The sequence below is a fragment of the Gymnoscopelus microlampas genome (assembly GCF_963454915.1).
Source record: "Gymnoscopelus microlampas genome assembly, chromosome: 19".
Lineage (NCBI taxonomy): Eukaryota > Metazoa > Chordata > Actinopteri > Myctophiformes > Myctophidae > Gymnoscopelus > Gymnoscopelus microlampas.
The window spans coordinates 3709511-3732026 of NC_139956.1; the positions used below are offsets into that span (position 1 = coordinate 3709511).

Consider the following 22516-nt stretch of genomic DNA (forward strand, 5'->3'; position numbering starts at 1 on the left):
GAGCCAACATGCACAATATCAGCACCCTGACTCTGTTTTGTTTGACCAGAATGGAACAGAGCTCTTCATTAGTATCATTGCATAGAGCAGTGGTTCTCAGGTCACTGCTGTAAATAACCTTTTCATCCACGGCACCCCTGAATTACATTGTTACTTTATTGCACCTTTTGTCATATTAACGGTACGTAAACATGTAAATCTATCCCCCAAAGATACAGTATGTCATGAGGAAGATTGGAGAGAATATTTGTTTCCATTATTTAGGACAGACTGAAAATAACTTTTATACTTGACGTTTAACCACTTAAACCCCCAGCATTCCTATTCTGGGTGGAACATTCACCAAAAATAGCCGATCTACAAGCTTGTGACGCGTTGTGAACTTGTAGATCTTCTATGTTTGGTGAAGAGACTTGGTGCAATGTAGGCTGAAAAAGAACGCAAGTACAGTTTAACTCAGGTCCGTTGTATTAAGTGTATATAGAGGGTGGTTAAAGGGGTTAAACTGAAGTGACATTGATAAATTCCAAATATTATCAAAGTATTCTGAGGCACCCCTGGACTTGCGTCAAGGCACCCTAGGGTGCCGTGGCACCCACTTTGAGAAGCCCTGGCAGAGAGTGCATAGAGCCTATTGGTAGCCAGTCCAGACCTGCTCTGTTGCCCCTGGTGGTTGAAATCTGAAGCGTTCCTGAATGGCTGGGGAGGAAAAGAGGGTGGGACAGACAGGCAGGCAGGCGTCTGGCAAAGGAACCTGTTCCAATGGATGCAAAGTAGTTATTATTATAGTCACAAGCTGTTTTTAATACTTTTCATTGGTTCAATGTTTATAAAATCCACAGCCACTTTCACATTGATTTTCTTTTTTCAAAAGTAGCAAAAATAGTCAATCTACAAGCTTGTAGATTGACTATTAGTCATTTTTTCGAAAGAAAGAAATTCTTTGTTATGAGGTTTCACATTGACCAACATAGAAATTCAACCTAAATAATGCAATGGTAATAATATAGACTATTATAGTTTTGATGTTGTTCCCTTCTTCTAGCACAGGGGTCTTCAACAGGGGGTCCGGGACCCCTAGGGGGTCCTCAGAGTTACTACAGGAGGTCCGCCAACTCTTTGTGTGATGTGATATTTTTTTTTTTTTTCACCTCAACCACTTGAACCCTAGCATCCCTTTTCTGATGAGAACTTAGCCAAAAAATAGCAGATCTACAAGCTCACAACGCCTTGCGCTGCAAGGCGTTGTGAGCTTGTAGATCGGCTATTTTTTGGCAAAGAAGTGTTTGGTATAGAGGGAAAAGATCGCAGACCAAGTGAACAAAAAAAGTTACATCTGAAACACAATTTTTATACAATATAGAGGGGGGTCCCTGCTTCATCTCTCTCTCAGCTAGGGGGTCCTTGGCCTGAAAACGTTGAAGACCCCTGTTCTAGCAGATAGAAATATCACGTGTCGTAGCAAACAGTTAAACATTCCAGTTCATATTGATGAAGAAATATCAAAACAGGACAGAGATACACTAATACACTCTATTAAACTTTATTAGCAAAAAAAAAAAACAGTTTGTACAGTAAAGATGGTGACAGAACTGTACATTAAAATCCCTCAATTTATCTCAATATCAATTTCACAAAGAATATGTACTACTGCAGAACTGACCGGCACACACATAATCATTCATAACGTATGGAGAGTAATCACGTATTATTCCCTTTTCAAACACAAAGAGACAAAAATAACATTTCAGCAAGTTTACAATTCCTCTTCCATTTAACATCCCATAATAATGTTCAGGCTAAGAACAGGCCTCCAATGCCAGTGAAACCATACTTAGAATGTAGAAACATAAAGGCTACATTAAAACTGTGTAACCACTTTAACCATTATACATTGGCTATTCAAAAATAGCAGATCTGCAAGCTCATAGCGCAGCACTCGGTGCCGCGTTATGAGCTTGTAGATCTGCTATTTTTGAATAGCAAAGTATAAAATAATTTAAGTGGTTAATGGTTAAACATCCCATAATAATGTTCAGGTTAAAAATTGTCCTCCAATGCCAGTGAATCCATACTTAGAATGCAGAAACAACGAGGCTACGTGAGATTCTAATCAATCAGTGCAACGCATGGTTTTTGGGTCATGCCGTTATTGTCAACATTTGATGATAAAAAAATCATCAAATATTTTCCCTTTTTGTTTGTGTTTTTTGGGGGGTTCCATGGGGATACACTGCTACACCAGTGGTTCTCAAAGTGGGGTACATGGACCCCCCCCCCCAGTGGTCCTTGAAGCAGTTCCGATTGGTTGATATTTAGGAACCATATGGAGCTTTACTGGTCTGTAACTCTGGTCTGTAACGCCATAACTCTCAGAGTTATAGCGTCCGTGTGGACTAATGCATATTAAACTGGGTGTCCTTGAAATTAAAAGGTTTGAGAATGACTGGGTTCAAATACAATCTAACTGGTACATGTGCAGTGGGTTGGAGCTGGTCTCCCTACACCCTGGTTAACCCATTGAAGCCGGTAACGTGCGTCTGTCATTTCAGATTTCTTTGGCTATTCAAAAATAGTAGATCTACAAGTGTTTTTAGTTTTTTTTAAATCGTGAATATTTTGTGCAAATCTTTGAATATATATATTTTTAAAGTGAACATTTGTCAAATATTTAGTTCCAGGGACCCCCAGAAGCAAAGACTTGGGTTACAAATGGCACTCGGTGCCGTGCTATGAGCTTGTATATCTGCTATTTTTGAATAGCCAAAGAAATCTAAAAATGACAGAGTTCCCGGATTGAATGGGTTAACAGACATAGTTGCAATTACCTCCCTCCGCCAGGAGAGGGAGAGACAACAGACAGATTGTAACATTCAAAATGATGTAAAAAAAAATCCCATGTGGATTCCCTTTAATGTTGTTTTGTGCCAAAGGTTTCTAAACTAATGTAAGTGACATTGATTGTAAACATTAAACAGTGAAGCAATAAAATAAAATTGAAAACAGCGACAGTGTGGAAGTGCAGTTTAGCCCCTGAGTCTGACAGTAAGGCTGGGTGGGGGACATGGACAACAATCACAGCATTTTTTTGTCTTAATATCTCTCATCGATATCAATTCCAAACTTTTTAATTTTCAATTTTTAAAAAATTGACTAATTTCACTGATTTTGAACATTTATAATGTGAAGTATAAAATAAGGCTTAACCCATTAAGAGCTGGAACGCATCTTGTGTCATTTTAGATTTCTTTGGCTATTTTAAAAAAATCGTAGAAATTATTTTTTTATATCTTTTTCCGAAAAACTGTTAGGATATAGAAAATGTTTAGAAGCGTCCTCAGGTCTTAATGGGTTAAAGGCATAGCTCACCCCCAAAATCACTTTTTTTCTATGGATTAGTCGCCCCATGTCTCATTCCTAAGTCAATAATTTGACACAAAGGAGACTCTTTGTGTCTCCTACCGGAACCGTTGCCAGTCATCAAATTATTGACTTAGGAATGAGACATGGGGCGACTAATCCATAGGAAAAATATGTAATTTTTGGGGTGAACTACCCCTTTAAGTGGTTGAGACTAGGAAAAGACAACACTCAGGCCACATCACGGTTTTCAAATATCCAAACTCCCAGATCATATCTAGTCTCACAATATCACAATATCGATATAACGTCGACATATATAACTCAGCCCCTAGAGATCACATCACAGCCGTGGTCGTGGTTGAGCGTGCGCACTCGTGGGAGTGTGACCTGTGTGGGGGAGGGGGGAAACATAGGGACCCCCGGGGGCCCCCTCAGAGGGACTGGTATCCGCTGGCCCTCTTTCTGCGTCCGATCAGATAGACGATGACCACGATGACGATGAGGACCAGGAGGGTGACGCCCACGCCGATGGCCACGCTGTAGTTCGGTCTGTCCGCCTTGCACATGTCAGCTGGAACATACACAGTCAACATAATATTACTTTTAAACTATGCGCAGTGGTGGAAAGTAACTCAGTACGTACATGTACCGAAGCACTGGACTTGAGTACAATTTTGAGTTACTTTTGACTTTACTAGAGTATTTCCAATGTTCAGTACTTTTACTTCTACTCCACTACATCTCAGAGGAAAATATTGTACTTTTACTCCACTACTATTATTTGAAATCTTTAGTTACTAGTTACTTTGTAGATTTTTATTATTATTACAAAACAGACATTAACCACTTCAGCCTTATATACATTTTGGCCATTTGAAAATAGCCGATCTACAAGCTCACAATGCGTCGCAAAGCTCACAATGCGTCGCATCGCGACTCATTGTGAGCTTGTAGATCTGCTATTTTCAAAGAATTTTGTCAATGTACTGCTATTGTTGACGTTGTATCCCTATGGGGATTTGCTTAAGCATTCTCTGAATATACTGTATGCTTAGCAGGCTGCTTCGACAAAGTTCAGTGAATATTCTCCCAAGAGCAGAGCTTTAACGCCAAGCTTAACTGTATTCCATTTGTGGCAATAAATGGTTCTTTATCTACTAAGACGAGAGTGTTTCTGATTGAAATGGTCTTGTGCATATTTCACTCGAATCCCCACATTTGCATTGACAAAGCATTGGCAGATTCCGCCCCAGAGGTAAAATAAAAGTGCGGTGGGACCGTGCCCTTAACATAATATAACATTTAATTCTATAGCTCACTGGCATGTAGAATAGAAACAGTGACTGAAGTGACTTCTGCATTTACAGCCATGGTACAGACATCAGTCACTATAGGATGGGAAATGGTGGTTTGTGGACGGTGATGGATGCACGCACATCTCTGTGTGCTATGTGAGGACAGACATGTGCATTGGAAGTGGTGGAAAAGGTTCTCAGATATTTTACTTAAAACGTAAAAGTATCAATACTGCAATGTAGAAATACTCCGTTTCAAGTAAAAGTCCGGAATTCAAAATTTACTTGAGTGAAAGAACAAAAGTATTGGTATCAAAATGTTTGCAAAAATAGCAGATCTACAAGCTCACAGCACATCACATCGCGACATGTTGGGAGCTTGTAGATCTGCTATTTTCAAATAGCCTAGGTATAAAATAGGGCTACAGTGGTTAATGTATGTTTTATAATAATCATTTATATCTGCAAAGTAACAAGTAGCTAAAGTTTTCAAATCATTGTAGTGGAGTAAAAGTACAATATTTGCCTCTGAGATGTAGTGGAAATTGGAAATACTCCAGTAAAGTAAAAAAAAAACCTCAAAACTTGACTTAAGTACAGTACTTGAGTAAATATACTCAGTTACTTTACACCACTGCTTCTGCATGTACAGCCATGGTACGGACATCAGTCACTATAGGGTGGGAAACGGTGGTTTGCGGACACGCGCATCTCAGTGCTATGTGAGGACATACATGAGCATTGGTGTGACATGTGAGGACATACAGAAGAGAAACTCTTGTCTCAGGTGACTGAGAACGTCACCACACACACCCTTTTTTTTTTACCACCGGGATTGAACCGGTTCCATTATTTCTTTCCGCCGCCTAATTCAGAACCAGTTCAGAGTGTTTCACTGAAAATGAATTGGTTCAGGGACCCTAAAAGATTTAGATTATGATTACAAAACATACAGTACCCACTTCAGCCCTATAATATACATTTGGGGCCGTTTGAAAATAGCCGATCTACAAGCTCACGATGCGTCGCGATTGTGAGCTTGCAGATCGACTATTTTCAAATGATTTGTATACGTTTGAAAAGTTGTGAAACGGGACATTCTGCATAATGAGTGCTTTAATGCGTGCTTTCTACTTTAACTTTGGTACTTTAACGCATTTAGACCTGGAACGCATAGCTGTGACTGTCGTTTCAGGTTTCTTTGGCTATTAAAAAATAGCAGATATACCAGCTCATAGCGCGGCACCGAGTGCCGCGATATGAGCTTGTACATCTGCTATTTTTGAAAAATCTTGACATTTTTCTCTTTTGATTTTTTTCAAAAAACTGTTAGGATTTAGAAAACATTTGAAAGAATGGCCTCAGGTCTCAGGCCGCACCCCCCGCACCCCTACTTCCCGCGGTACTGGGAAAACATGTGACTACTTTTTCTATTGCTTTGAAAGAAGCAGCTGGAATGTGTGGAAGTGAGTCAGCAGAACCTGTTCCTGAAATGGAGTCAACTGACTGACAACGAGATAAGAATCCTGCCGTAGTGGTATATCCAACCACAGTGTTGCCATGTCTGCTAATTATTAAGTGACTTTGGACTTGTTTTCCTGTTAAGTCTCTTGTAAATATTGGTTGATGCGGGTTGTGTGTTTTTTTGTTGCTTGTTTCTAGAGTGTAGTTGATTATGTGGGCTTTGTTTCCTATAATGTTGTTTAAACCAGTGGTATCAAGGATTGCCTAAATGAATATGTATTTGTCCACACGGACCCTCATCTGAAAATATTTTGTGCCAGGCACCCCCCATACAAGATCAACATTTTTGAAACAGTCCACGTTTTCAAAATCTTTGTCAAGATTTTTGGTGTGACGCGTTTTGAGCTTGTAGATCTGCTATTTCCAAATAGCCGATGTGTTTTACATCATGATACGATGTAAATAGTCAATGCTCATGTGGCCTATATATAGTCACCTCTTTTAGGCTTGTTTTCATAGACCTGGTTGCTTGTTCCTCCCGCAACATCTGGCAACAGTGACTCCACTGTGCAGGTCAAACAGGGTCAGAGACTTCCTGCTTCTGATTGGTGATGAGGATGGAGGGGGAGGGATTATTATTATATTAATTATATTCCAGGCCAGTTTGACAGGTTGTATGGCTGCCGGAATTAAAAATGTACTTGAGTAAAAGTACAAAAGTATTGGTATCAAAATGTACTTAAAGTACCAAAAGTAACTCACAATGTGAGCTTGTAGATCGGCTATTTTCAAATGGCCGAAATATATAGGGCTGAAGTGATTAATGTATGTTTTGTAATAATAATCAAAATCTACAAAGTAACTAGTAACTAAAGTTTTCAAATAAATGTAGTGGAGAAAGAATACAATATTTGCCTCTGAGATGTAGTGGAGTAGAAGTCAAAAAGCCGATTCAATTTACAACGTAGGCATTCAGCAGACCGCCTAAATTAATATATATTTGTCCACACGGACCCTCATCTGAAAATATTTTGTGCCAGGGACCCCCCATCCAAGATAACATTTTTGAAACAGTCCACGTTTTCAAAAATCAAGTAATTAAAGCGGGTCATGTTTGTATGTTTGGAATTGTAAACAACTGAAATCAATAATATACCACTATTCCGATATTAACCTGTGGGGCCGCATTAAGTGAAGGTGGGGGCCGCATGTGGCCCCCGGGCCGCCAGTTGCCCATGTAGGCTCTATGTATTTGTCATCAACAGTGACAGTCACATTCTCAGTCACCTGAGGCAAGAGTTTCTCTTCTGTATGTCCTCACATGTCACACTAATGCTCATGTCTGTCCTCACATAGCACACAGAGATGTGCGTGCAGCCATCACCGTCCACAAACCACCGTTTCCCATCCTATAGTGACTGATGTCTGTACCACGGCTGTAAATGCAGAAGTCACTTCAGTCACTGTTCCTATAGAAAGACCAGCCAGTTGAGCCAGCCTGTGTTCAAGAATGTATTGTTAAATGTGAACGCAATGAATGAATCGTGGGGGGCGGTTGGCAGTGGCTCAGGGGTAGTAACAGCAGGGTTCCCAGTTCGATCCCGGGCTCCCCCAGCGTTAGTGTGGAAGTGTCCTTGAGCAAGACGCTGAACCCCTACTTGCTCCCGATGAGCAGGTTGGTCTCTTGCATGGTTTCCTCTGCCATCGGTGTATGAATGTGTGTGTGAATGTGTGTGTGAATGTGTGTGTGAATGTGTGTGTGAATGTGTGTGTGAAAGTGCATGTGTGTGTGAATGTGTGTGTGTGTGTGTGAATGTGTGTGTGAATGGGTGAATGTAATGCACAATCTATGTAAAGCGCTTTGGATAAAAGTGCTATATAAATGCACCATTTACCAATTAAAGATGTTAAATGTGTGCGTGCGCAAGCGTGTGCGTGTGCGTGTGCGTGTACGTGTGTGTGTGTGTGTGTGTGTGTGTGTGTGTGTGTGTGTGTGTGTGTGTGTGTGTGTGTGTGTGTGTGTGTCCAAATACATGAATCAGATCTGGACGAGAAGATTTACGTGCACCAAACTCCTTGGCCTGGGTCTGTGTGTGTCTGTGTGTGTGTGTGTGTGTGTGTGTGTGTGTGTGTGTGTGTGTGTGTGTGTGTGTGTGTGTGCGCGCGTGCATGCGTGCGTGCGCGCTGTGTGCGTGTCCAAATAAATGAATCAGATCTGGACGAGGGCACTTGCATGCACGAAACTCCTTGGCCTGGTTGAAGAAGGCCTACATGTGTGTGTGTGTGTGTGTGTGTGTGTGTGTGCGTGCGTGCGTGCGTGCGTGCGTGTCCAGGTACTCACGTGCACCAAAGTCCTTGGCCTGGGTCAGGTTGAAGGCCTGCATGCGGTTCTGCGTGACGTCCAGGTACAGCTTGTTGCCCATGTACACCGACTCCTCCTTACAGGAGTAGGAGTGTCCGATGCGCGCGTCAAACAGACGCACCGAGCTGTTGGTCTGGGAGAACTCCGTGGCTGCAAAGTGGCCTGCATTTATTATATGTGTTATTAAGTATCGTATTTAATCACAATCAGGTTTATTGGAACATCACAGGTTTACAAGGTAAAAAAGTGGGTGAAAAAAATAATTTTCACGATTTTTCAAGAATAGCAGATCTACAAGCTCATAGCGCGGCACTCGGTGCCGCGCTATGAGCTTGTATATCTGCTATTTTTGAATAGCCAAAGACATCTAAAATGACACAGATGCGTTCCAGGTCTTAATGGGTTAAGCTAATTTTCAAGATTTTTCAAAAATACCAGATCTACAAGCTCACAGCGCGGTCAAGTAAGAAATCTGAGCCTTTCTTCCACTCCTTCCTCCAACAGAGTAAAACGGTGAAACCGGCCCGTCTGCATAGCTTTAAGTTTAACAGTTCCGTCAAAGGCAGATGGCTGTTCCCAGCAGGCAGTGTTAGACTGACAGTAAATCCAACAGATTGTGTCTATGATACAGTTTATAAAGTATGTCTTAACCCATTAAGACCTGAAGCCGATTCTACAAATGTCTTCTAAATCCCAACAGTATTCTGAAGAAAACATATGTTTCTATATCAGTAGTGCTCACACCTTTTCATGTCAAGGACCCCCAAAATTATATGTATTTGGCCGCCGACCCCCATCTCAAAATATGTTGTTCCAGGGACCCCCCAGAAGCAAAGATCTGAGTTTTAAAATGTTCGCTTTAAAACAATATATATTCAAAGATTTTCACACATTTTCACGATTTTTGAAAAGTAGCAGATCTACAGGCTCATATATGAGCTTGTATATCTGCTATTTTTGAATAGCCAAAGTGTAAAATAATGCTTGTTTAGCTCAAATCAAAAAGTGACACAGATGCGTTCCAGGTCTTAATGGGGTTAACAAAAGGCACGTCACAAACAAGGAAGTTCAACCAGCGGCCCATGAATGCCGTTCGTTCCTATGTAAATATGTGTCAGTTTGTGTAGCCGCCGTGCCCTGAGTTATAAATAGATATGTTGACACTGAAGATTTGATTTGACTTGTGTTGGTAAAACAACACTGTAGTACAGTAGGTCATTTTATGGTATGCGGTCAGGGTTAGACCTGGCTCAGGGAAGAGGACGGCCCTGCCATGCATAGCCTCCACCATGGGAAATGTATCGGTTCTTTAATTATTTTTATTTGTTCTCGTCAATTGTATTTTTTTAATTGCACTGTAATGTTTTCAATTGTACTGTTTGACCCCGGGAAGAATAGTCACTGCTGAGGCACTCACTAATGGGGATCTAAAACATAAATAAACAGTAAACTAAAGGTCTGTTGTGCATGGCTGGTCTCATTGAGGGGTCCTTGACATGAAAAGGTTTGAGAAACGGTGTGGTTTAGAGCCGTGGTTTTCAACCAGTGGTCCTTGAGGGAGTACCAGGGGGTCCCCAGTGTTAACATAGCGTCACAATCATTTTTAACCACGTAGCTTTGGCTATTCAAAAATAGCAGATCTACAAGCTCATAGCGCGGCGTTTTGAAAATCCTTGAAAAAGTGTGCATATCTTTGAATATTTATATTTTCTTACAGCGAAAATGAACTGGTATCTTTTCAAATGGGGGTCCGCGGCCAAATGTATATCAATTTAGGGGTCCTTGGCATGAAAAGGTTTGAGAAACAGTGTGTTTAGAGTGACGGTCACTCACCAGAGCCCAGCGGGTAGGACAGGAAGATGGAGACAGAGTCCACGTAGACGTCATTGTCAGCTTTACTCTGAGGAGAGAAGACAAGACAAGACAAGGAAACATACGTCACGTTATTTGGTCAAATACATGTTAAAATAAGACCAGTGTTGATTTTAACAGCAAATTTTGATTCAGTTTTAGTCATAGTCTTTTGAATAAAATTCCATGTAGTTTTAGTCATATTTTAGTCACCTGAAATGTTTTACTGTTAGTCTAGTTTTAGTCGACTAAATATCATAAGATTATAGTCGACTAAATCTGCAGTTGATTTAGTCGACTAAAATGTATTTGGCGGTGCCTTGATGGCGTCGTAATGGGTGATTTTACACTTGGTCGCATGCTGAAAATAGCCGATCTACAAGCTCACAACGCGTCGCAGTGCGACGCGTTGTGAGCTTGTAGATCGGCTATTTTCAGAGTGCAACACCCGAGTGCAACCTTTTAGTTCTACTGGATCTCTTCACTGGATCTCACTAACATTTTAGTCTAGTTTTTATTTGTTGACGAAATTGTCATTATATTTAGTCTTAGTTTTAGTCATCATAGCTTAGTTTGTATTTAGTTTGTATTTATTTTTTATTTTTTTATATAACAGTAGCGTGGTCATGGATATATTGATGACTGCGGCATTGTGGTGACAGTGACTATGGGGAGAGCGTCAAGTCACAGGACAGACCGTGTGATGTGAGGTCTTTTAAAAATAGCAGATCTACAAGCTCACAATGCGTCGCACCGCGACGCATTGTGAGCTTGTAGATCTGCTATTTTCAAATGGCCGAAATGCATATAGGGCTGAAGTGGTTAATGCATGTTTGGTAATAATAATCAAAATATACAAAGTAACTAGAAACTAAAGTTTTCAAATAATTGCAGTGTAAAAGAATAATAATTGTGAGTAAAAAGTACAATATTTGCCACTGAGTTTCAGTGGATTAGAAGTAAAAGTATATAATATTCCAGTAAAGTAAAAAAAAAAAAAAAACACCTAATTTTTGGGGGGAAAAAGTTCAGTACTCGAGTAAATTTACTTAGTTACTTTAGACCACTGAGCGTCAGGTTAGTCACAGGGCAGACCGTGTGATGTGAGGTTCTTCTGTAACAGATGTGCTGATGTGGATGTTTGGTGGTTTCACTCTGACTACTGGAGGATGTACAGAGAGTTCACAGCAGGTCTGACATTGATTCATCATTCTGATCAGTGTTTCTGGCTGTCACGAGAGCATCAGGCCTCTGTACTCAAACTTCCCCTTTCTAGCCGGGGATTTGGAAGGTTCACAGGTTCGATTCCCAGCTCCTACAGTGTTGAAGTGTCCTTGAGGAAGACACGGAAAGTACCCTAACAGCTCCTGATGAGCCCCCCCCCCCCCCCCCACACACACACACACACACACACACACACACACACAGGCTGTGGCCCCTGATTCACGGCTTTGAGCAAAGTTCCCCTCTTGTCACAAGAATCAGAGGCCTCTATAGTCTAACTTCCCCTTTAATTCAAACCACCCCCCCCTCAGAGTTTTACTTCCACTATGACATCTCTACAACGGATGCCCTTTTAAAGAGTGTGTGTGTGTGTGTGTGTGTGTGTGTGTGTGTGTGTGTGTGTGTGTGTGTGTGTGTGTGTGTGTGTGTGTGTGTGTGTGTGTGTGTGTGTGTGTGTGTGTGTGTGTGTGTGTGTGTGTGTGTGTGTGTGTGTGTGTGTGTGTGTGTGTGCGCGCGCGCGCGCGTGTGGATCCTGTGATTCGTGCATGCACTCCAAACATGTTTTAAAGAATGTTATGTTGCTTCCTCAAGACACACCTGCTCATTTTTATTTTTAATACCGAACTAATTCTCAGAGTTCATTAATTAATTTGTAACTCTGAGAGTGTACAAATGTAACTCTCTCAGTTACATGAATACTGTGGATTTGACTGTGTATATGTATTAAAATGGGGGAAATCTAGGTTCAGTATGTAATCTTGTTATTCTTCCTCCAACTAGACTAGACTAAACTAAACTGAAGAACCGGTATAAAACCATACAACTTGAACACAGGAGTTGAAGCATTACATTTAGTGTGCGTTGGAAATGCACACCGGGAGCACACTCACGTATTAGTTTGTATTGGTCAGTGCGCTCAGTGCTATATTTCCAAACGCATCCCTAGTTTGACTCGGTTCCACAGATAAATATTGTGAAAATAGCAGATCTGCAAGTTCACAACGCCTCTTTCTCATTTGGCAATTGTTTGACCAGTTTTTTATAGTAGAGTAGTTTGTTGATTACTTTTGATGCAGTAATGGTCTTTTTTTTCCTTTTCTTTCTTTGTTTGTCAGGTTTAAAAAGGTCTTACAAGTCTTCACTGTCATCTCAAAGTCCCCCCCCCCCCCCCCAAAAAAAAAAATCCCTGTTGAACATGGAGGTGATATGGTGTGTATTAGATGGGACATGAACATTACCCTGTTGAACATGGAGGTGATGTGGTGTGTATTAGATGGGACATGAACATTACCCTGTTGAACAAGAAGGTGATGAATCCCTGCTTGAAGGTCAGCTTGAGGGTGGCTTGGTCCTTGGTACAATCGCCGCTTGCTGTGGTGTCCTTGGGTACGACTGTAAACAATGAGGCGGTCTGTCGAACAAAAAAGATCCAGAGTGACTTACAGTGAACAAGGTAAACACATACATAGAATGCAGTGGTGGTTTTTACTTAAGTAAAAGTATCAATACTGCAATATAAAATGTACTCTGTTACAAGTAAAAGTCCGGAATTCAAAATGGACTTGAGTAAAAGTACAAAAAGTATTGGTATCAAAATGTACTTATAGTACCAAAAGTAGAAAGTACTCATTGCGCAGAATGTCCCATTTCACAAGTTTTCAAATGTATAAAAATATTTTGAAAATAGCCGATCTACAAGCTGCTTGTAGATCGGCTATTGTCAAATTGTCAAAATGTGTATAGGACTGAAGTGAGTGATGTATGTTTTGTAATATTAATCAAAATCTACAAAGTACTGTAACTAGTAACTCAAGTTTTCAAATAATTGTAGTGGAGTACAAAGTACAATATTTGCCTCTGAGATGTAGTGGAGTAGGCCTAGAAGTATAAGTACTGAAAATTGGAAATACTAACTCCAGTAAAGTAAAACATACCTCAAAATGTATAAAAAGGTACAGTACTTGAGTAAATGTACTTAGTTACTTTACACCACTGGGTTCATGTACCAATGAAAATGTGTCTGTGACCCAGTGAGTACCGGGTCAAGTTCAATAACTGAAGACAAACCTCTCCAGAAGTTGCCGACGACAATAACAAAATGTATTCTTTAAGTGTGTCATCTCAACCCTGACCTTTAAAAACTGGGACAGAGTGACTCCTGACCTGATAGGATATCATCATCAGTCACATGATAAACAGTCAGGTGTCACTGACGTGTCATCAGGGATGCAGAGGACGTTTTAGAACCCAAGGGGACGCATGCACTTCAAATGCTCTAATCTTAACCCATTAAGACCTGAGTACAGTTTTTCGGAGAAAAATATAAAACCTTTTTTTTCACGATTAAAAAAAATAGCAGATCTACAAGCTCATAGCGCGGCACTCGGTGCCGCGCTATGAGCTTGTAGATCTGCTATTTTTGAATAGCCAAAGAAATCTAAAATGACACAGATGCGTAAAAACCCGAAGACAACCTTTCTACAAGCTCAACGCGTTGAGGGCTTGTAGATCGGCTATTTTCGCTGCGCAACATGCATCATGCTGGCCTCTATGACTTTGCCTGGTAACCCCCGCCCCCCCCCCCCCCCCCCCACCCCCCCTACCTTCCGGAAATCTCATTTGCATTTGATTTCAGAAATTGGGTGTGGCCTGCGGGCTTATCTGGACGTTTCTGCGTCGTCCACAAAATGGACTCTCCAATCAGCGTCCTCGCTCATTGTTCGTTGTGATTGACAGCGGACGTTGGCCAATCAGATGGAACCCGAGTGAACCCGGATGGAGCCGAAAACAAACGGCGGCCATTAAAACTCTCTCCGCTGTTTTAAAACTTCAAAACGCTCTCAAACTTCTGTTTTTTTGTGGCACGGAATTTACTTTTAAGATATTTTTCGGGTAGCATTTAGTTGTTTAACTTCATATATGCGGTCAATTAATCATGACAGAGCCTATTTAAAAATACAAATTCAGAGAACCGGCAGGGGCGGGCAGTGATGCTCTTGTATCCGTATTCACCTGTTTCCTAGGCTGTGTGTTTTCCACTTCCTGTCGATTTGATCCAATGAAATCCAATGAAACTGGTCAGATGACCAATGATAGCCAATGAAATCGACAGGAAGTGGAAAACACACAGCCTAGGTGAATAAAGCAACCTATTTTCGGCATAGTCCTTTCAAAAGTCCCCCTGCGTCACATTGCTCTGTGGTGGTGGTGGAACGAACTGCTGATTGGCTGAAGGGATTGTCAGTCAACGCCGGTACTACTCCCGCCCAGCTCCCGCCCACAGCCAAAAACCCAAACAGGCCCTCATGCCAGACTCAATACTGAAATCAAATACAAACGAGATTTCCTTATGGGGGGGGGGTTTACCAGGCTATCTATGACTATGAATATGACTGAAATCAGTCGTGGCCACTGAGAACTTGAATCCATCCACGCTCCGCATGGTTCAACGAAGAACTGCTGACGGTTACCTTTTCGTCCTTCTGCAGCCGGATCTGCACGGCCATGTGACACATGAGGCACGTCACGCCCGTGTCCGCCGCCTTGACGCTGTAGTTCCCCGCCGTCAGGTTGGTGGTGGGCGTGGGTACAGGATCGGTCGGTTTGGGTGGTAAGGTGGTTGTGGGTTTGGGTGGTGCGGTGGTTGTGGTGGGTTTGGGTGGTGCGGTGGTTGTAGTTGGTTTGGGTGGTACAGTGGTTGTAGTTGGTTTGGGTGGTGCGGTGGTTGTAGTTGGTTTGGGTGGTACAGTGGTTGTAGTTGGTTTGGGTGGTACGGTGGTTGTAGTTGGTTTAGGTGGTACGGTGGTTGTGGTTGGTTTGGGTGGTACGGTGGTTGTAGTTGGTTTGGGTGGTACGGTGGTTGTGGTGGGTTTGGGTGGTACGGTGGTTGTAGTTGGTTTGGGTGGTACGGTGGTTGTAGTTGGTTTGGGTGGTACGGTGGTTGTGGTTGGTTTGGGTGGTACGGTGGTTGTAGTTGGTTTGGGTGGTACGGTGGTTGTAGTTGGTTTGGGTGGTACGGTGGTTGTGGGTGGTTCGGGTGGTGTGGTGGTTGTGGCTGGTGTAGGCGTGGGTGCTAAGGTTGTGGTGTTATCAGTGTCAAACTCAGCTGCAGGGCCGACACTAGCAGCCGGTTTGACGTCAGCCCTCCTCTCTTCAGTGGATGACAGGGCTACAGACACAGAAAAAAACAGAGAGAAAAGGTCCAGTCCGTTACAAAGTGCATCTGGCTGGCGCGTGAGACTCTACCTACAGCTGGTTTCCAGCTGGTTACGTTGTCATTTCCAAAATGGTACCAGCAGGCTAAAGCACGCCGCTAAAGGCAAAACCACACCCCTCTGCCGTGGGTACCTGTAGCTCCAGAGGTACCCCCAAGTACCTCAAGAGACGTAACCACCAGGAGGAGGAGTCTACAGCCAGTGTGTCGTTGTAACGTTAACATTGTTGCCGGGCAGGACGTAGATCGTTTGCGCTCGTGTCTAACTTTCTAGTTAGTCTCCTCCTACGTATAAGATGGCTACCGCGATGCTGCATTCACACTGACAGATACAAAAGACACAAAGATACAAAGCTTACACTGCATAATGTGTAGCTTTGTAGCTTTACAAGCTGTTGAAGTCGAAACCAGCTCAATGTTTGTGTAGCTTTGTAGCTGTTGTAGCTTTTGTAGCAGCTACAAACGTGGGATGTATCTTTGTATCTTCATGTCGCTGGCTTGGCTTCCATTGAAAAAGAATGATAGCCGGTATCTTTGTCGCTGCCAGTGTGAACGCAGCACCGTGTAACGTTCATATCGAGACAGTAAGGGGTGGGACCATAATCATTATTATCGTCAATCTCGATAAAAAAACTGCTCGCAATAATCATATTGCGGAGATTTTACTTATATCACGGACTTGTCCGTCATATACACTGGACCTGAGCTGACTCTGTACTTGGACTGCTTCTTTCCTAGGCCTGTCACAATTATTACATAATCGTCTAATTGCAATTATTTGAGATAATCGCAATTATTTTTGCATAATCGTTTCCAAGAAAAATATCAGATCTACAAGTTTACAACGCGTCACAAAGTGACGCGTTGTACTGTAAGCTTGTAGATCTGATATTTCTGCAATTTTTGATTAAGAAGCCTAAAAGGCTTCATAATATGTTCCAATAATGTTCAACGCCAAACACACAATTAAATCGTTAATCGTAATTATTTGAGCGACAATTAATCATCAACTTAAATTTGTAATGGTGACAGCTCTACTCTTTCCATCCTCACCAATACTCTCAGACAGTAGCGTATGGTGGGTTCTAACGTTGACCGGGCCAGATTCTTAAGTCACAACAATAATGACATGTGGAGCTATTCCTGGCCCCTCTTTATACTGTTTACCTGGCAAGAGAACCGGTTTGACGGGGAAACCGGTTTTTAATGGCCACTCATTAACAATTCGGCCGAATGCAAATAAGCGACTTTCTGTGGTTGGCTACAACAGAATAGGGTGAGGGGCTGCGCTAATGTTGTTATGTTGATTTTTTGATTTTTTCCCCCTGGGGGGGCAGGGCTTTACAGACCGGGCCATGGCCTCGTTGGCCCCAATGAGCGTACGCCTCTGCTCTCAGAGGCTCAGAGCCTCTGCCTGAAGACTAAAAAGCCTGATATCCGCCCTTGCCGGGGGGGGGGGGGGGATTCCGACCCGATTACCTTTGAACTATGGGGTTTTACATGGGGTTGTTTGTACACAAAATGCATTATGTCGTTGCTGTCTGGCGGAAGGAATCCTTGTATGCCCATTCCTTTTTTTTATCATTATCTATCAAAACATTTTAGAATAGTGAAAATAGCCGATCTACAAGCTCACAATGTGAGGCGTTGTGAGCTTGTAGATCTGCTATTTTCACTACCTTTGAGAGACACTCTTGTATGATGAAATAGGGCATTCATTTACAGAGAGAAACAAAAACATAACATGGAGATACATGGGTTCTGCCCGACAACAACGATATGGTCAGAATCAATGTCTGATTGGTACATAGTACAGGGTATTCCCACATGAGGGGAACTCATATAAACCATGGCCTTTGTCTGAATAGCTCAATGGTTCTCAACCTTAGCCGATCTACAATAGCCGATCTACAAGCTCACAACGCCTCGCAACGCGAGGCGTTGTGAGCTTGTAGATCGGCTATTTTCACAATCTTTGCCTCTAATATATTTGGTCAATGTTTGACCAGTTTTTAAAGTATAGTTTGTTGATTACTTTTGATGCAGTAAAGATTTTTTTTCTCTTTTTTTCCCAAGGCATTAAAAAAGTCTTAAAAGTCCTTAAATTGTCACTTCACTGTCATCTGGGCCCCCCCCCTCCCCCCAAATCCTATGGGGACCCCCCTGGATGACCCCGACCCACAGGCTGAGAACCACTAAAGTAGGGCATTAATTTACAAAAAAAACAAAAAAACATATAAATTCTAAACATGGACGTACAGGTTTTAAAGGAGTAGTTCACCCCAAAAAAGTACTTATTTTCAATTACACACCCCATGAAGCATTGAATTCATGGAGATGTTTTAGTTTTTAATAATTTGATGACCAGCAGAAAGATGCTAATGTCTCCGATAGGAGACACAAAGGAGACTCTTTGAGTCTCCTACCGGAGAAAACGCCGGTCATCAAATTATTGGCTTATAGGAATGCGACAAAAACAAAAAAAAATCTCCATAAATGCAATGCTTCATGGGCTGTGTAATTAATAAAAAATAAGTCATTTTTTGGGCGAACTACTCCTTTAATATGGTCAAACTCAATGTCTGATCGCTATCAATAAGCGTATAATATCCACATCAGGGGAACCAGCATGGTCTTTGTCTGAATAGATGACAGGGTCAAAGTACAAGCGTTTATGATGGTTCAGGTTACGGTCAGAGTTACTGCAGCCTGGTTAATATTAACATGGAAACTCCTTTTACAAGACACAACACAGTGAGAGAAAAACACACACTGGAAAAGCAGCAGTCCGCGATCCAAAAAGAAACAATATGTAAGGTTAAACTGTACAGTTTAAACTAATGGTTGGCTTGAGATATATGTATTTATTAATCAGTGGTTCTCAATGTGCGGTTCGGGGACCGCCCAGGGTCCCTGAGGGGGTCCCCAGGGGGTCCCCCAGCTAAAGGATTGATAGTTAGGATTAGGAACTAAATGGACCCTTACGAGTCTGTAACTCTGAATGTAACAACTGGAACCAAATGGACCCTTACAGGTCTGTAACTCTGAGAGTGTACAAATGGAACCAAATTGACCTGTAAGGGTCCATTTGGTTCCATTTGTACACTCTCAAAGTTAAGGGATGCTTACCAGACTGGGGGAAGTTTGAGAATCACTGTATTAAATAAAATATATATTTTGTAAAAGGTGTTTTTTTTCCACACAGATTTCTTGTTTTTCCACTGCATGTGAAAACTTGCGGAGTGAGCCTTTATGCGGTTGCCACACTCAGCATCATGTGACCTGAGGAGCTGCAGAATGAGGAAACTCTTTATCTATAAACATGAGGAGGAAGTTAAACACTGTAAAATAATATAAATTATAATAAACAACCACTTTTGCATGTTATACAGCCTTATAGAAACATCAGAGAAAAAGTGTGTCTCTCATTAAACTTTCATTAAACTTTTAACTTTACCCAAAAGTTAATAAACTATTCACATACAGTAGGCAAAAGGAAATCCCCCACACATGTGTTTATAAGTTTATGTGAATACTTTTTATAACAGAATAATTACATGTTACTTGTAGGGTTGATCTTATTGTTGTTGTTGTCATTATTATTATTAGTAGTAGTATTGGTATTATTATTATTAGGCTATTATTACAAAGGTATTAAATGTAGGCTACAGTTTTGATAGCCATGGATCACAAGACGGACCGTCATGGATGAACTTCAACATACTGTTTGCACTTTCTCCCCTTTTGGTCCGTAGTCCGTACATCTACATTAACGTTTCCATTTCAAATATAAAGTTCATACCTTATGGCCACGGATGTTACAATTATGTATGGGCCCTCAAAAGTACCCGTATCTTCCATATTGTTCAATAAAAAGCATTTTAATCCGATTGGTGGCCATTTTCTCATAGAGTTATAATGTATCAGAGAGTGCAATACACCGCCTAGCCACGAAGGTCACGAAGTTGAAAATACGGAGAAAATGTCCACCGATCGGTTTAAAAGGCTTTTTATTGAACAATACGGAATATACGGGTACTTTTGAGGGTCCGTACATCATTTACACATCCATGGCCATAGTGGCCAAGTAAGTACTTTATATTTGAAATATGAACGTTTATGTAGATGTACGGACTAAAAAGGGAGAACGCTCAAACACCAGGTTGAAGTCAATCCATGACGGTCATAACAGTCATGTTTCAGGGCTAGCGTTGCCCAAAAGTTCCCAAACTCGCACAGGCTGTTTTGTTTCCTCCCACACAAGTGTTTAAAAGGTTTATGGGAATACTTTTCATAACAGGATCATTCTTAGATGTTACTTGTAGGGTTGATCTTATAGTTGTATTTATTATTGTTGTTATTAGGCTGTTATTACACAGATATTACATAGCCATATTGGCACCAACCATGGCTTACGTACTGCGTACACACACACACACACACACACACACACACACACACACACACACACACACACACACACACACACACACACACACACACACACACACACACACACGATTGGAAACAAAATCGCGTCGAGGGATTTCCAAACACAATCAAATCATGACAGTCTGTTACTTTGTTTCCATTTAGTGTCTCTTAGACAATGGTCTGAGAAACACGTGTAAAGAAATTACCTGAAAAAGGAACATTTTGTCCATAAAGTAACATCATAAAACATGTGGAAACAGTAATAAGTATAAAGAGAGTTACATAATGAGTATTCATTTACCTGACACCGCAGCGCAGACAACACAGAACAATACTAATCCAGTCTTCATTGTGCCAGATCGATATGAATATGAGTATTATTGATCAGATTGAGAGGCTGTGTGTCCGTGTGTGTGTGCGTGCCCTCCTGCAGCTTGTGTGTGAGTGAGAGTGTGTGTGCGCTGTTCTCTCATCTGACTGACTGATCGCAGCTCTTTAAGTATCACTGCACTGGAAACGAAACTAAAAACGAACCGTGCTTCTGTTGGTAAAACAAGACTGGTGATGTGAGGTTAATCTGTTGGCAGAAAAAGTACTCCAATTTTTTTACTTAAGTAACAGTATCAGTGCAATGTATAAATACTCTGTTACGAGTAAAAGTCCGGAATTCAACAATTCAAACAAAAGTATTGGTGTCAAAATATATTGCAAGTGCAAAAGTAAAAGTTTTCAAAATGTATGAAATGTATAAAAAATCTCCATTTTCCAAAGCACATTCATTATTTGATTCTTCTCTAACCTTAAGATGTGCCAATTTAACAATTTCTGTAAAAAAAAAATCCTCACTCATATTTATGAATTTATGAAAGTTGCCCGTAGTGTTCCGGATGACTTGGCCTCTGCGGGCCCAGTGTGCTGTTCTCACCAAAAGGTGCCCATATAGGCTATTGAGCTATTGAGCATTACTCGGCCCCTCCGGTGCCCACTGTTCTCACCAAGAGGTGCCCAGTGTTCCAGATTACTCGGCCCAGAGGTGCCCAGTGTTGTGGATTAATCGGCCCAGAGGTGCCCAGTGTTGTGGATTAATCGGCCCAGAGGTGCCCAGTGTTGTGGATTAATCGGCCCAGAGGTGCCCAGTGTTGTGGATTAATCGGCCCAGAGGTGCCCAGTGGTCCCGAGAAAAAAAAGGTGCCCAGAAATTCCAGCTGCCCAGGTTACTGGAAGAAGTGCATCTGTATCTCGATGAATTGAATACACAGGGCCTTAATGGAATGCAATGTCTGTCTTTATTTGATGTGTTTACATTGTTTACTGTAAATCACTCTGAATAAAGAGTGTCTGCTGCCTAAATTCTGATTTGTAGGCCCCCTGTAGCGCCCCCTGTAGGCCTACAACAACAATGGATATAAAACACAGCCCTGTGATTTAACTATGAACCTATAAACTAAAATAGGATAAACTAGTTATAAACCAAAGCACAAAGAGACAATTAATTAAAGATTCATAAATAGTGCACTCTAAAATCCCCAGCCCTGTGTTCATTTAACACCAAATGGACCCTACAGGTCAGAGAGGGTACTGTAACCAAATGGACCCTTACAGGTCTGTAACTCAGAGTGTATGTAACCAAATTCAGATGACGATGATTGTTTATTGTCATTGACCCACACGACAAACCAAAAAGCAAATGTATGAAACACTGAAGTCTTTCTACTTATAATTTAGGATATCATGCAAGTTACACCTACAAGTCATCACCTTGCTAAACTAATGGCCTAAGTCATTTTTTGAGGAAAATGATATTTTTGCTCCTCAGCTCCTCATGACACTGGTAAAATCGCCCATCTCCTAATTGAAAAGGATCATGCTGTTCACTCCCCTTTTATTATAATGGCCTAACTCCCTAGTGTGACTTAGGATAAAATAGACATTTTTTTGGGCCTAAGTCACATGGTTTTGTGACTTAGGCCAAATTATTTACTGATTTAGGCTATTTTGTCATTTTTGTTTTGGCCTAAGTCAGATTTAATCCTATTTAAACCTATTTAAATCTCTTATGTTACATAACTGACAGACAGTGTTATTCCTATTTAAATAGTCATAATTTGTTATAAACATTTTGGGTGACATGTTTAAGAAATATCAGATAGTTTTGTTTTGGATCAGTTTTTTATTTGTCCTGAAAAAAAATGACTTAGGCCATTAGTTTAGCAAGGCGACGAAGTGTGAAAATTAGGTTATACTAGACCATACCCGGTCGGCGCAGCGCATCCGTGGGGGGATATGCGCACATGATCTGGCAACCCGGGA

The 22516-nt window shown here is 41.4% G+C and overlaps 2 protein-coding genes across 3 annotated transcripts in view; both read right to left on the reverse strand.

Annotated features, from left to right (window-relative positions):
- Positions 1-22516, reverse strand: part of LOC311034806 (uncharacterized protein) — a 313846-nt gene that overhangs the window by 236130 nt on the left and 55200 nt on the right. The window lies entirely within an intron of this gene.
- Positions 1528-20669, reverse strand: LOC311034829 (lysosome-associated membrane glycoprotein 1-like). 2 transcript variants are annotated; one of them, XM_084042850.1, is made up of 6 exons: positions 20508-20669; positions 15030-15727; positions 12851-12970; positions 10318-10384; positions 8464-8634; positions 1528-3934 (listed from the first exon to the last, which is right to left on the reverse strand). In XM_084042850.1, exons 1-6 carry the CDS (start codon positions 20554-20556, stop codon positions 3795-3797), a joined length of 1245 nt encoding a protein of 414 aa, XP_083898976.1. In that variant the 5' UTR covers positions 20557-20669; the 3' UTR covers positions 1528-3794. The 2 variants fall into 2 exon arrangements, with proteins under 2 accessions (XP_083898976.1, XP_083898975.1); XM_084042849.1 differs by having other exon boundaries at positions 8464-8646.

Bases quoted from the DNA above. Each gene is read 5' to 3' on its own strand.
- LOC311034829 (XM_084042849.1), bottom strand. From the start codon at position 20,556: ATGAAGACTGGATTAGTATTGTTCTGTGTTGTCTGCGCTGCGGTGTCA. The intron at 12,971-15,029 runs GTAACCGTCAGC...TTTGTTCGACAG, and splicing joins GGCTGCAGAAGGACGAAAAG to ACCGCCTCATTGTTTACAGT. The intron at 8,647-10,317 runs GTGAGTGACCGT...TAATAAATGCAG, and splicing joins GTCCTACCCGCTGGGCTCTG to GCCACTTTGCAGCCACGGAG.